The following is a 12,808-nucleotide window of genomic DNA, read 5'->3' on the forward strand; positions in this document are numbered from 1 at the left end:
CTCCTCCTCCTGTGTGTAGACAACCAGCTCTGCATGGCTCGCCCCACTAGTGAGGACTAGTCTCGCCCTCTGCTGGCGCGTGTGTGCACTACAACAAAACTCTGTTTAGACTGTATTGATTTTCAATACCGTCGGTATTTCGAAATACCCCGGTATACCGTAATACCGTCATACCGCCCAAGCCTAATCAGTATTTATATCTAATGTAACAATTAAAGAAATTTGTCGTCATGTGTGAGTGTGGTCGTTCATTTATTTTTAAACAGTCAAAAGTTTTTTAATAAGATTAGTACTATGTATGCCCTCTCAGTTATATTTGCCCTACAATAAATAGTTACAATATATAATCTAATAATCTAAATCTAAAAAAACTAAAGGCTAAAATGCTAATATATAATCTAATAATCCAATAATCTAAAATCTAATATATAATATAAAAATGCTTGAGTCTTTTGTCTTTAATGTTAGCTTGCAAACTCAAATACTGTCTTGGTAAGCCTCATAATGAATTGTTTGGGGAAAAAAGGAAAAACATTGTGATGTGTATCGTGTATCGCCGAAAGGTCAGAAAATCTCGTGATATCATATTTAGGCCATATCGCCCAGCCCTAATTTGAGCTCGTCTTGTCTTCCAGAACGTAGTGTCGGTCAATTATTTTGCGACAATGACCTCGTAGCTATACATTATCCCTTACATAATATACAACCCCAAGAGAAGTGTCAGTTTATAAGACCAGTTGGTTATTATTATTTATTAGCTACCTGTTGATTTATGTAGGCCTATTCATTAGTTTAGTGCTTTATCCCCCCCTCCCCCACATCCATGTCTTCATTGTGCCTGGAGCCCATTCATCAGCCAGGGCTGTGGGAGGTCATTGATGCTGATGAAGAGAGGCGTTTAGCTCTTTGGTGCTGAAGGAGACAGTGGAGCAGTGTGCAGGTTAATCCCTTAATCCCCTTAGGTTACCAGAGAGCCTGACCCCCAAGCAGCGTCTGTAGTGTGGCAGTGAAAGGTTAACCTTCTGTAGTGTGGTAGTGAAAGGTTAACCTTCTGTAGTGTGGTAGTGAAAGGTTAACCGTCTGTAGTGTGGTAGTGAAAGCCGGTTAACCTTCTGTAGTGTGGTAGTGAAAGGTTAACCGTCTGTAGTGTGGTAGTGAAAGGTTAACCGTCTGTAGTGTGGTAGTGAAAGGTTAACCTTCTGTAGTGTGGTAGTGAAAGGTTAACCTTATGTAGTGTGGCAGTGAAAGGGTTAACCTTCTGTAGTGTGGTAGTGAAAGGTTAACCTTCTGTAGTGTGGTAGTGAAAGGTTAACCTTCTGTAGTGTGGTAGTGAAAGGTTAACCGTCTGTAGTGTGGTAGTGAAAGGTTAACCTTCTGTAGTGTGGTAGTGAAAGGTTAACCGTCTGTAGTGTGGTAGTGAAAGGTTAACCTTATGTAGTGTGGTAGTTAGGTCAGAGTTTATTAAAACCTCTTCAGGCTGAGACAGAAATCACGTCTCATTAAAACATAACTCATGTCAGACGCCACAGGCCGGTAAAACCATTTTGGATCCTCCGAACCAGATAGATTCTTGTTTATGCTAGCTAGTCATTTGCTGTAGTTTTCTGGTCACTGCTACAGGGCTGTAATGGAGGTTTAGCAGGGCTAAGCTCTTTCTGGTCACTGGCTGTAATGGAGGTTTAGCAGGGCTAAGCTCTTTCTGGTCACTGGCTGTAATGGAGGTTTAGCAGGGCTAAGCTCTTTCTGGTCACTGCTACAGGGCTGTAATGGAGGTTTAGCAGGGCTAAGCTCTTTCTGGTCACTGCTACAGGGCTGTAATGGAGGTTTAGCAGGGCTAAGCTCTTTCTGGTCACTGCTACAGGGCTGTAATGGAGGTTTAGCAGGGCTAAGCTATTTCTGGTCACTGCTACAGCGCTGTAATGGAGGTTTAGCAGGGCTAAGCTATTTCTGGTCACTGCTACAGGGCTGTAATGGAGGTTTAGCAGGGCTAAGCTCTTTCTGGTCACTGCTACAGGGCTGTAATGGAGGTTTAGCAGAGGTTGCGCGTCTATCACAGCATGCATTAACCTCTTAAGCCCGAGCGGTCCGGTACAGGACCAACAATGACATCACGCCATAAATTCATCTCTACACAATGTATAAATTAATGTATATATATTTTTTTTTATGTAGCCAAGAGGAAAGACCCTAACCCTGTCAAAACAGCAGTCAAAGTGTATATTTTCAGCACTACGTTTGTTTACCAATGGTTTTAAGTGTTATTAGTGAAATATTAGTTATAGAAATCTAGTCAGAAAAAGGCGAGTATTGATGCGAGGAAATGACACTTTGTTTGTAGTCCTATGAGGAGAGGAGACCCAGGACTTTCGATGAGCTTTTGAATAAAAAAAGAAATACACTTCCTAGCTCACGTCAGCCTCTGTCAATCATCTGACTTCTACATTGACTTTTTTATTTCAAATTTTTCGGGATCATATCCCACAAACATGAACGATATTGTCATAAAACAGAATGCAGTTAGTTTCTCTACCTTTCTGTGAACGTCTAGCAAAAAACGGCGTTGCAATCTGATGAAAAATGCCGGAGAAATTTACATTATAAAAAAGTAACTGTACTTACAGTAGATTTCATTCACTGTTTGTGAATCACGCCTGGTGATACTAAATCCAGATTGAACTCTGTCATTGGAAAGGGGAGATTTGACCCGATCCATAGATGTGCGACTTGGCCATAATCAGGTAATTTATAGGCCTGATATTCTATATTCTATAATCATATTTAAAATTGCATGTGTCCGCATTCAGTACTGTATCTACAAAATCTCCTGTTTAATCATCTTCCCTTTATTCATTTGCTTAGAATTTTTCATGTCTGGTCATTTTTAGAATGATGTTATTCACTGTCGAAGCAAAAAAAAGTATATTCTCCTTTGGTTCATCACAATTTACTCAAGCCTAGTAACAGACACAATATTTCTGACACTGGGAATACATTCACTGAGATCCATAGATGTCCCTAGAATCAGATACCAAGAACATCCAAATTGACCTTGTAGAAGTGGAGCAATCTTCCATTTACTTAGGTATGTACTTTTAGGCCGATTTTCAGAAAATAGGGCTCCGGCTTAAGAGGTTAAGCTCTTGTTTAATCACAAGGATTTAGCCCGGAATTAATCTGACCCAGTGAAGGGCTGAGAGAGGCCCAGTGACGGGCTGAGAGAGGCCCAGTGACGGGCTGAGAGAGGCCCAGTGAAGGGCTGAGAGAGGCCCAGTGACGGGCTGAGAGAGGCCCAGTGACGGGCTGAGAGAGGCCCAGTGAAGGGCTGAGAGAGGCCCAGTGAAGGGCTGAGAGAGGCCCAGTGACGGGCTGAGAGAGGCCCAGTGACGGGCTGAGAGAGGCCCAGTGACGGGCTGAGAGAGGCCCAGTGACGGGCTGAGAGAGGCCCAGTGAAGGGCTGAGAGAGGCCCAGTGACGGGCTGAGAGAGGCCCATGGCAGGTCCATTGAAAGCATCCTCACCAACTGCATCACAGTCTGGTACAGCAAACTGCCTCAGACCGGAAAGCCCAGCAGAGGCTGGTGAAAACCGCCCAACGCATCACCGGTACATCACTCCCTGCAATTCAATCTATCCATCACAAATGGTGTCTGATGAAGGCATTGTCAAGGACACCTCTCATCCCAATCAAGGACCGTTTTCCCTCATCCCCTCCGAGAGGCGCTACAGGAATCTCTGCTACAAGCAGACTCGGGAACAGCTTCTTTCCATCATCTCCCTGAACTCTGTACCACAATGACAGCCCCCCCCCCCCCCCCCACCATATCAACTCTGAACTCTGAACTCAATTGCCTATACCCTATAGGTTATCCATACTGTACGAACTCTGTTCCCTATACTAAATGTATACCTGCCTACCTACTGCTTTCACTGTCGACAACTGCCCTACACTGTAATCATAGTATCATAATAATACCTACCTACCTCAAACTATAGTCTACACATAGCCTATAACTAGCAAAAACAGGTGCAACTAATAACATTAATTATGGGGGCGCTTGATCTAGGTGTCAGTGAGCCAGTATTGACAATACTGTCCCTTTTTTTTATTACAAAAGATGTACGTCAAATATTGTATGCTCACTAGGGGTGGGAATCACCAGTTTCATCATGATACGATACGATATCGATTCTTTGGACAACGATACGATATTTGCCGATATCACAAAGTCTCTCACGATACAATACGATTAGATTAGATTCAGGTGCCTGCAATCGATATGAGATGATATCATATGCCCATTTAACACAATCAGTAACATTTAGATCAACTAAAAAAAGGTAACGAAAATATCATTTGACATTTGTATTTTTGAGCTCTTCCAGACATTTAAAGGAAAATCAATCTATTGTTTTTAATACAAATAGACCTCCTGTTCACTGTAAAGTGCCACGTTTTGATATATTGAGCTTTAAACTTTAAGCTCCATTTTTTGGAACTCAAAACTCAACCTAAAACCCCTCCCTACCTCCCTCTCCCAAACCGTTCCTACAACAATTTGTTGATGTTGCATGATCATGTATAGGCCTACATTTATTATGTATTATATTGTTTATGTTTAAATAACATTTAAACATCAAACTCCTTACTCCTCTGACCTCATCTGGTCTTTCCAAAGACACGCGCACACACACACACAGAAAGGGAGAATGCTATGCTGTAACGTCTACACACACGGAGCTACTGCTGTTGTTCTTGGGCAGATATGAGACTCGCCACAGGATTTTCAAAATAAGAGTATCGATATGAATCGATCTTATTACATTGCATCGATCCGATTCGATCGTTGATAATTACATCGATGTATCGATCTGGATCGATGTATCGTCCCACCCCTAATGCTCACACAAAGGTAATGTATGATGGTGACTTTACACTGCACCAGAAATAAAGGGTAGGTCCCCCTGAATCATAAATGGTATAAAACGTGATACTGACTCTAAGAATACGCTCAGAATTGGCAAAAATATAACACTATGTCCAGGTGAACCTTTGTCCATGTAGGTTTTAGAGGGAAAATCCATCGATCTCTTTTCCACTAGTGCAACCATCAGGCCAAACTGAGAACAATATATCTTGAAAAGTAATGGTCGCATTGTCATACAATTTGTTGTGCACATTCGTGACCTCAAGAAGAAACTTATGTTCGTGGTGAACCCATTACCTTTCCTCTACTGCCACCATCAGGCCAAGCTTTCACTTTTCAAACGATCTCCTAACCCATGAGTTGTAGTCACACAATCTGCTGTGAATATTCATGATTCCTAGAGGAACAAGAGTGGGAATCACCAGTTTCATCACGATACGATACGATATTGATTCTTTGGACAACGTTACGATATTTGCCGATATCACAAAGTCTGCCACGATACGATACAATTAGATTCAGGTGCCTGCGATTGATATGAGACAATATTATATGCCCATTTAACAGAATCAGTAACATTTAGATCAACTCGAAAATTAGAGATATAGTTTTATTAATATAGGGCCACACGGCCGGTAAACGGTGCTGAATACTGGGAAAGGCCAATTATTTATTATTTATTAGATAGTACCCCTTGAAATGTAATAGGTTGAATTCTGTTTTCCCTTCTTTTTGCTTTATAATTTGTTATTTCTGTATTATTATTGTTTCTGTTATTTTCTGTGAAGTTCTTAGTATTGTGATTGTGGTTATTGTGTTGTCTTGTTTCATGTGAATAATAATAAAAAAAATTGATAAAAAAAAACATTTAGATCAACTCAAAAAAGGCAACGGAAATATCATTTGACATTGAGCGCTTCCAGACATTTAACCTCTTCCACCCGACGGGACCGGTACCGGTCCCAAAATGACATCACGTCATAAATCAAGCTCTCTACACTGTCTGACATAATTTTTTTATTATTTTTTTCAAACGTATTCAAGAATAAAGATCATAACCATGTCACAACAGCAGTTGATTTTGGTCATTCCATTACCTTTTCCCTAGCGCCACCATCAGGCCAAACTAACAACAAGACATCTTGACCTTTCCTCTAGTGTGGCAATTCTTAATTATTTATTCAGAACCAAGGTGTGAACCCTAATTGGAGCCATATGCCAATGAATACAACATATTCTAGAATCTAGATTATATTTTTGGGTTCATATTTCCTTTGGAAATGAGATATTATGACTTAGTTTGTATTAATGTCTAGTGTACATACAGTTTCCGCTTGTTCCTATCTCATCATGTGTGTACCTTGTTTCTAACATCACTCTCTCCTCTTCTTCCTTCCAGTCCTGTGTGCGAAGAACCTATCAAAGAAAGACTTCTTCCGTGAGTAGAACCTCATTTTAACTTAGTGTTCCTATTTCTGTCCCCTCCCCCCTCCCCCCTCCCCCCTCCCCCCTCCCCCTGGCATTAGCAGGGTCTTTGTCAGCAAAGGTAGCAGTTTGCTGGCTTTTGAAGCCTTTCCTCTATAAACAAAGTCCCCACGGACCTGTCTGTCTGTCTGTCTGTCTGTCTGTCTGTCTGTCTGTCTGTCTGTCTGTCTGAAGTCCCCACGGACCTGTCTGTCTGTCTGTCTGTCTGTCTGTCTGAAGTCCCCACCTGTCTGTCTGTCTGAAGTCCCCACGGACCTGTCTGTCTGTCTGAAGTCCCCACGGACTTGTCTGTCTGTCTGAAGTCCCCACCTGTCTGTCTGTCTGAAGTCCCCACGGACCTGTCTGTCTGTCTGTCTGTCTGTCTGTCTGAAGTCCCCACCTGTCTGTCTGTCTGAAGTCCCCACGGACCTGTCTGTCTGTCTGAAGTCCCCACGGACTTGTCTGTCTGTCTGAAGTCCCCACCTGTCTGTCTGTCTGAAGTCCCCACCTGTCTGTCTGTCTGTCTGAAGTCCCCACCTGTCTGTCTGTCTGAAGTCCCCACGGACCTGTCTGTCTGTCTGAAGTCCCCACGGACCTGTCTGTCTGTCTGAAGTCCCCACGGACCTGTCTGTCTGTCTGTCTGTCTGTCTGAAGTCCCCACGGACCTGTCTGTCTGTCTGTCTGTCTGAAGTCCCCACGGACCTGTCTGTCTGTCTGAAGTCCCCACGGACCTGTCTGTCTGTCTGAAGTCCCCGTCTGTCTGTCTGTCTGTCTGTCTGGAGTCCCCACGGACCTGTCTGTCTGTCTGAAGTCCCCACCTGTCTGTCTGTCTGTCTGTCTGTCTGAAGTCCCCACGGACCTGTCTGTCTGTCAGACCTGGCCCTCGTCTCTTCCCTCCGCTCCAGTAATATCTACTACATGGTTACAGAAACACAGTCTAGAGCGATTACTCACTTTTCCACTAGGGGGCTTAAAAGGGCATTTCACCGATTTTCTAACCTGAAATGATTTAGTTATTTTGCGAGGAGACGGGCGTAGGAGGTGAGGAGGTAGGAGGTGAGGAGGTAGGAGGTGAGGAGGTAGGAGGTGTCACCTGGAGGAGAGCAGACCTCTTAACTGCAGATGTCATTTCCTCAACTGTTTAAAACCTAGTAGTCGGTCCAACTCGAGCAAAGTTGAAGAGATAGTTGAGGAAATGCTGTCCGCAGTTCACCAGAGGTCACAGAGGTCACGGAGGTCTCTTCCGCTGCGTGTCGTTCGGTGGACAATGCGTCTGTACTCTTGAGACATGGATCACATTGGTTACGTTTTATGTCTGGTTATAACATGTCCTCCTCACGACAACTTCACGTGCAAGTTTTGTTTTATTTCTCACGTATAAAGTACGGTACAGGTTCTGTATGAGCCCCCTGAGAAGGTGCTTCATACAGTAAAACTATTTAAAAGTCTAAACACTATACAACATATACAAACTAAAGTACAACCTGAAGTACAAAATGCAAACGATAAGGTACATAATGCTAATGCATAATGTAAATAGAAGATCAAATATGGTGTAGTGTTAAAAAGTGTCTAAAGTGTTAAAGGTGAGTCAGTGTTTGTTAAATGTGGTAGGGATGTAGTGCAAACCTTTTTGTAATAAATATATAAAATATGGTGTAGTGTTAAAAGTGTTTAAAGTGTCTAAAGTGTTAAAGGTGAGTGTTTAAAGTGAGTGTGTTCATGTGGATGTGTGTGCAATGAGTGTAGATGGATGGGTTAGTGTTGCATAGATTCATTGAGCATCATGATGCCCTGGGGATATACACTCCTTTTGAGTCTCTCTGTACTGGCCATGAGACTCCGGTAGCGCTTGCCTGACCGCAGCAGTGCAAAGAGGCAGTTGTTTGGGTGGCTAGAGTCTTTGACTATTCTCTTTCCCTTGGCCCTGTAATGCCTGGTGTAAATGTCCTGGAGAGTGGGAAGCCCACCTCCAATTGTTTGTTTGGCTGATCGAGCCACTCTCTGCAGTCTGCTGCGGTCGTGTGCGGTGCTATTCCCAAACCAGGAGGGGATGTTACCAGTCAGGATGCTCTCTATTGTGCACGAGTAGAAGTTCTTGAGGATCTTCTGACTCACGTTGAACTTCCTTAGGCGCCTAAGGAAGTAGAGGCGCTGCCGTGCCTTCTTTATACACTGTCAAGTGTCAATGTATTTGTATTTGTATTATTATTATTATTATTATTATTATTATTATTATTATTATTATTATTATTATTATTATTATTATTATTATTATTATTATTATTATTATTATTATTATTATTATTTTTAAATTGTATTTTCTTCTTAACCTCTTCCGCCCGTGCGGTTTGGGGGCGGACTGCAAATGACATCAAGAATCAAGAATCAAGAGGTTTATTTGTCACATACATACCAGGGCATACAGTGAAATGCAGGTGGTCATGCCCACATTGATTGTGCAAAATACAATAATAAAATAGAATAAAATAGGCATTGAAAAAATTAAATAGATAAGACATGCATATGCATGGTAAAAAAAAGACATGCTAGGTTCCTGAAAAACTGACACTACTATGTAATATACAATTTACAATGTTAACTCTTACTGTATCTAAACTATACAGTACCTCCTTATTTTAAAGTGTTTCTAAAGATTAATTTTTTAAAGTGACATTTTGTTGAAAGTGATTTTTTTTCCGGTTGCCACATGTGTGTGTGTGTGTGTGTGTGTGTGTGTGCTCATGTGTATTTGTGAGTGGAGAGTTCAGTGTTCAGTGTTCTGATGGCCTGGGGGAAGAAGCTGAGTCGGAGTCTCTCTGTTCTTGCAGCGTGTGACCGTAGGCGCTTGCCTGACCGCAGCAGCTTGAACAGGCTGTTGTTGGGGTGGTGAGGGTAGGGGTGGACGGTATAAACGGTATACGGTATAAACGGTATGAATTTGCTCTACGGTATGGATTTTGACTATACCGTGTAACCGGTAGGGCAGCTCTAAAATAGCAATGACGTCATGTAACCACAGCGCGACTATTTCACTCGCATTTGCCCCTAAAAATAACCTGTTAGCTCACGTTAGCGCAAGTTAGTTCACCGTTCAAAACGAAATGTCCCATTGAACTAAATAATTCACTGAGGCGTTGTATTAACGTTATATATCCGGCTAGCAGTAGCTACAGATAGCTCCTGATATCAATGTCTTATAACACTGATTCGATGCGTATTCGAGCTGAGGGCTTGCTGAGCACACCAATAGGGTCCAGGTGCAGCGCCGGAGAATCCTGGCCGTAGCTCTGCTCGAGGCTACTCGAGTATAGGTCCAGGTGCAGCTCCGGAGAATCCTGGCCGTAGCTGGAGGCTACTAGAGTACACACAGACAGTGGAGCTTGTTGCGTGGTGGCGATGTCTCGCAGATAATACAAGTACAAGTCTAATTATATAATATATATATTTTATAAAAAAAAAAAAAAATTATTAAATAAAATTTTTTTTAATCAAAAACGATGATACCGTGATATATACCGTTACCGTCTATGCTTCAAATTATACAGTGATATAAATTTTAGACCATACCGCCCACCCCTAGGTGAGGGTCTTTCATAATTCTACAGGCTCTGGATTTGCACCTCCTGTTATATAAATCCTGCAGGGGGGGTAGTGCAATACCCGTAGTACGCTCAGCTGAGTGCACCACTCTCTGTAGGGCCTTCTTGTCCTGTGCCGTGCTGTTTCCAAACCAGGCAGTGATGTTTCCAGTCAGAATGCTCTCTACAGCCCCGGAGTAGAAGGAGTGGAGTATCTTCCCCGATACTCTGAACTTCCTTAACTGTCTCAGGTCACGTGATAGAGGAGCTGTTTCGCCTTTTTCACCACAGAATCTATGTGTGTTGTCCATGTCAGGTCCTCTGTGATGTGGACTCCCAGGTACTTGAAACTGCTCACCCTGTCCACGATAGCCCCGTTTATCCACAACGGCTTGTGTGTCCCCTGCTGTATTCTCCTAAAATCCACAATCAGCTCTTTGGTTTTACCAATGTTCAGGAGTAGGCTGTTATCCTGGCACCAGCGTGCCAGTTCATCAACATCCTCCCGGTAGGCCTTCTCGTCTTTGTCAGAGATCAGCCCCACCACCACCGTGTCGTCCGCAAAAACTTCACTATGGAGTTGGAGCTGAACCTGGCCACACAGTCATGTGTGTACAGTGAATACAGCAGGGGGCTCAGAACGCAGCCCTGGGGGGACCCGATACTGATTTTGCTGGAGGTATGACCTAGGGATGCCCCGATCACGTTTTTTGCCACCGATACCGATCACAGATAGTCTATGAGCCATATCGGCAGATACCGATCGTTTTTGGTTTTATAATTTTTTTTTTTAATATATAATAATTTTTTTTTATTATAAAATATATATATTATATAATTATACTTGTAGTTGTATTATCTGCGAGACATCGCCACCACGCAACAAGTCAAAATGCTCGCTATCTGCAAACAGCTCCACTGTCTGTGTGTATACTCTGCTTTGGTCAAATCACATTCAGCATGCCCTCAGCTAGCCCCTTTCGTGACTGCGTTGCAAGCCAGGGGCTCTAATACGCATCGAATAAATGTTATAAGACATTGATATCAGGAGCTATCTGTAGCTACTGCTAGCCGGCTAGATAACGTTAAGACAACGCCTCAGTGAACTATTTAGTTTACTGGGACATTTAATTTAAACAGTGAGCTAACGTGAGCTAACAGAGGTATCATGCACTCGACTATTGCTGGAGCATTTGTTGATATCAGGAGCTATCAGTAGCTAGCCGGCTAGCTAAGCGAGCTGCAGCAGCTGTGTGCCTGAGAGAGAAGTCAGCGAGTGAGAACTCTGCTAAGAATTGGATCATGTTTTTCGATCGGTTTTCACGATCAGCGAAAATAAAGCATTATCGGAATTCACCGATCTCATATTTATACTGAATATCGGCCGATACCGATCGCTGGCCGATCGATCGGGGCATCCCTAGTATGACCCCCCACCCTGACCGCCTGGGACCTGTCACTTAGAAAGTCCAGGATCCAGGCGCTCATCGCGGAGCTCAGACCCAGATCCATCAGCTTGTCAACCAGTCTGGTGGGGACTATGGTGTTGAATGCTGAACTATAGTCAATGAACAGCAATCTCACATAGCCCCCCTTCTGACTGTCAAGGTGAGATTGTGTGTTGTGCAGTACTTGGGAGAATGCATCGTCAGTGGACCTGTTTGTCCTGTATGCAAACTGCAGTGGGTCCATGTTACTGGGGAGGGAGGCACAGATGTAATCCTTGACCAGCCTCTCAAAGCATTTCATGACCACAGAGCTGAGTGCCACCGGTCTGTAGTCATTCAGGCTTGTTGGAGAGGAGTGTTTAGGCACCGGGATTATAGTGGACATTTTGAAGCAGGCAGGGACCATGGACTCAGCCAGAGATATATTGAATATGGATGTAAATACTGGGGCCAGCTGGTTTGCACAGGACTTAAGTATTCGTCCTGTTATCCCATCTGGGCCAGCCGCTTTCCGAGTATTTATACCCTTAAACATCAATCTCATGCTGTGTTCCGTCAATGAGAGAGTGTGTGTGTGTGTGTGTGTGTGTGTGTGTCCCCCCCGTGGATGAGCCCCCCCTTCCCGTGGCAGCCGGCAAGTCAGTGACGTCATTAGCCGGTGAGCTAACGTCACCACCGCTCGCTCCAAACCTGGCGTAAAAGGAGTTTAGTTCATCCGCGAGAGAGGCGTCGGCACTCACTATTGAGGGACGGCTGACTTTATAATCAGTTATCGTTCGTACTCCCCGCCATAAGCCTCTCGTGTCGTTCTGTGCCATCTGTGTCTCCATCTTGTTTGCATATCGCCGTTTAGCAGCCCGCACCTCTTTGCGTAGCATATAAGCTGCTACCTTATACTGTACTCTTCCATACTTCCCGATGCTCAGCCCGAGTTGTAAGCAGCGGTACGTCATAAATCAAGCTCTACAGACTGTCTGACAAAATTATCGTTTTATTTTTCAAACATATTCAAATATAAACATCATAACCATGTCACAACAGCAGTTTTAATGTATATTATCATCAATACGTTAGTTTAACAATAGGTTAAAGTGTTATTAGTGAGATTTTAGTATTCGTTTTTGTGTTGTTTTGATCGCGAAAGTCGGCCATTTTGAAATTTACGCCGGTAATTGTGGTCATATTGGGGCCATTTTGAAGAGGACATCAAGAGCTTTCAACGAGCGTTGGAATTTTTCAAAACGACACTTCCCAAAGGCCTCTATGGGGCTTCAAGCTAATTACTGCTGTATGAATTTTTTTTAATATCTCTTATTACTCTGGATAATATACCACAAAACTGAACGTTATTGGCATATATTGGAGCGCAGTTAGTTTGTCTCCCCTATTTT

The 12,808-nt window shown here is 43.2% G+C and overlaps 1 protein-coding gene across 1 annotated transcript in view; it reads left to right on the forward strand.

Annotated features, from left to right (window-relative positions):
* The window catches only part of LOC311231828 (E3 ubiquitin-protein ligase SMURF2-like), a 208,372-nt gene that overhangs the window by 36,325 nt on the left and 159,239 nt on the right, over positions 1-12,808 (forward strand). Inside the window, exon 2 of the mRNA XM_084318450.1 lies at positions 6,324-6,362. Within this exon, the coding sequence (XP_084174576.1) occupies positions 6,324-6,362 (39 nt within the window). The remainder of the gene's footprint in view (positions 1-6,323; positions 6,363-12,808) is intronic.

The sequence above is a fragment of the Notolepis coatsorum genome, assembly GCF_963971535.1.
Source record: "Notolepis coatsorum genome assembly, chromosome: 7".
Taxonomy (NCBI): domain Eukaryota; kingdom Metazoa; phylum Chordata; class Actinopteri; order Aulopiformes; family Paralepididae; genus Notolepis; species Notolepis coatsorum.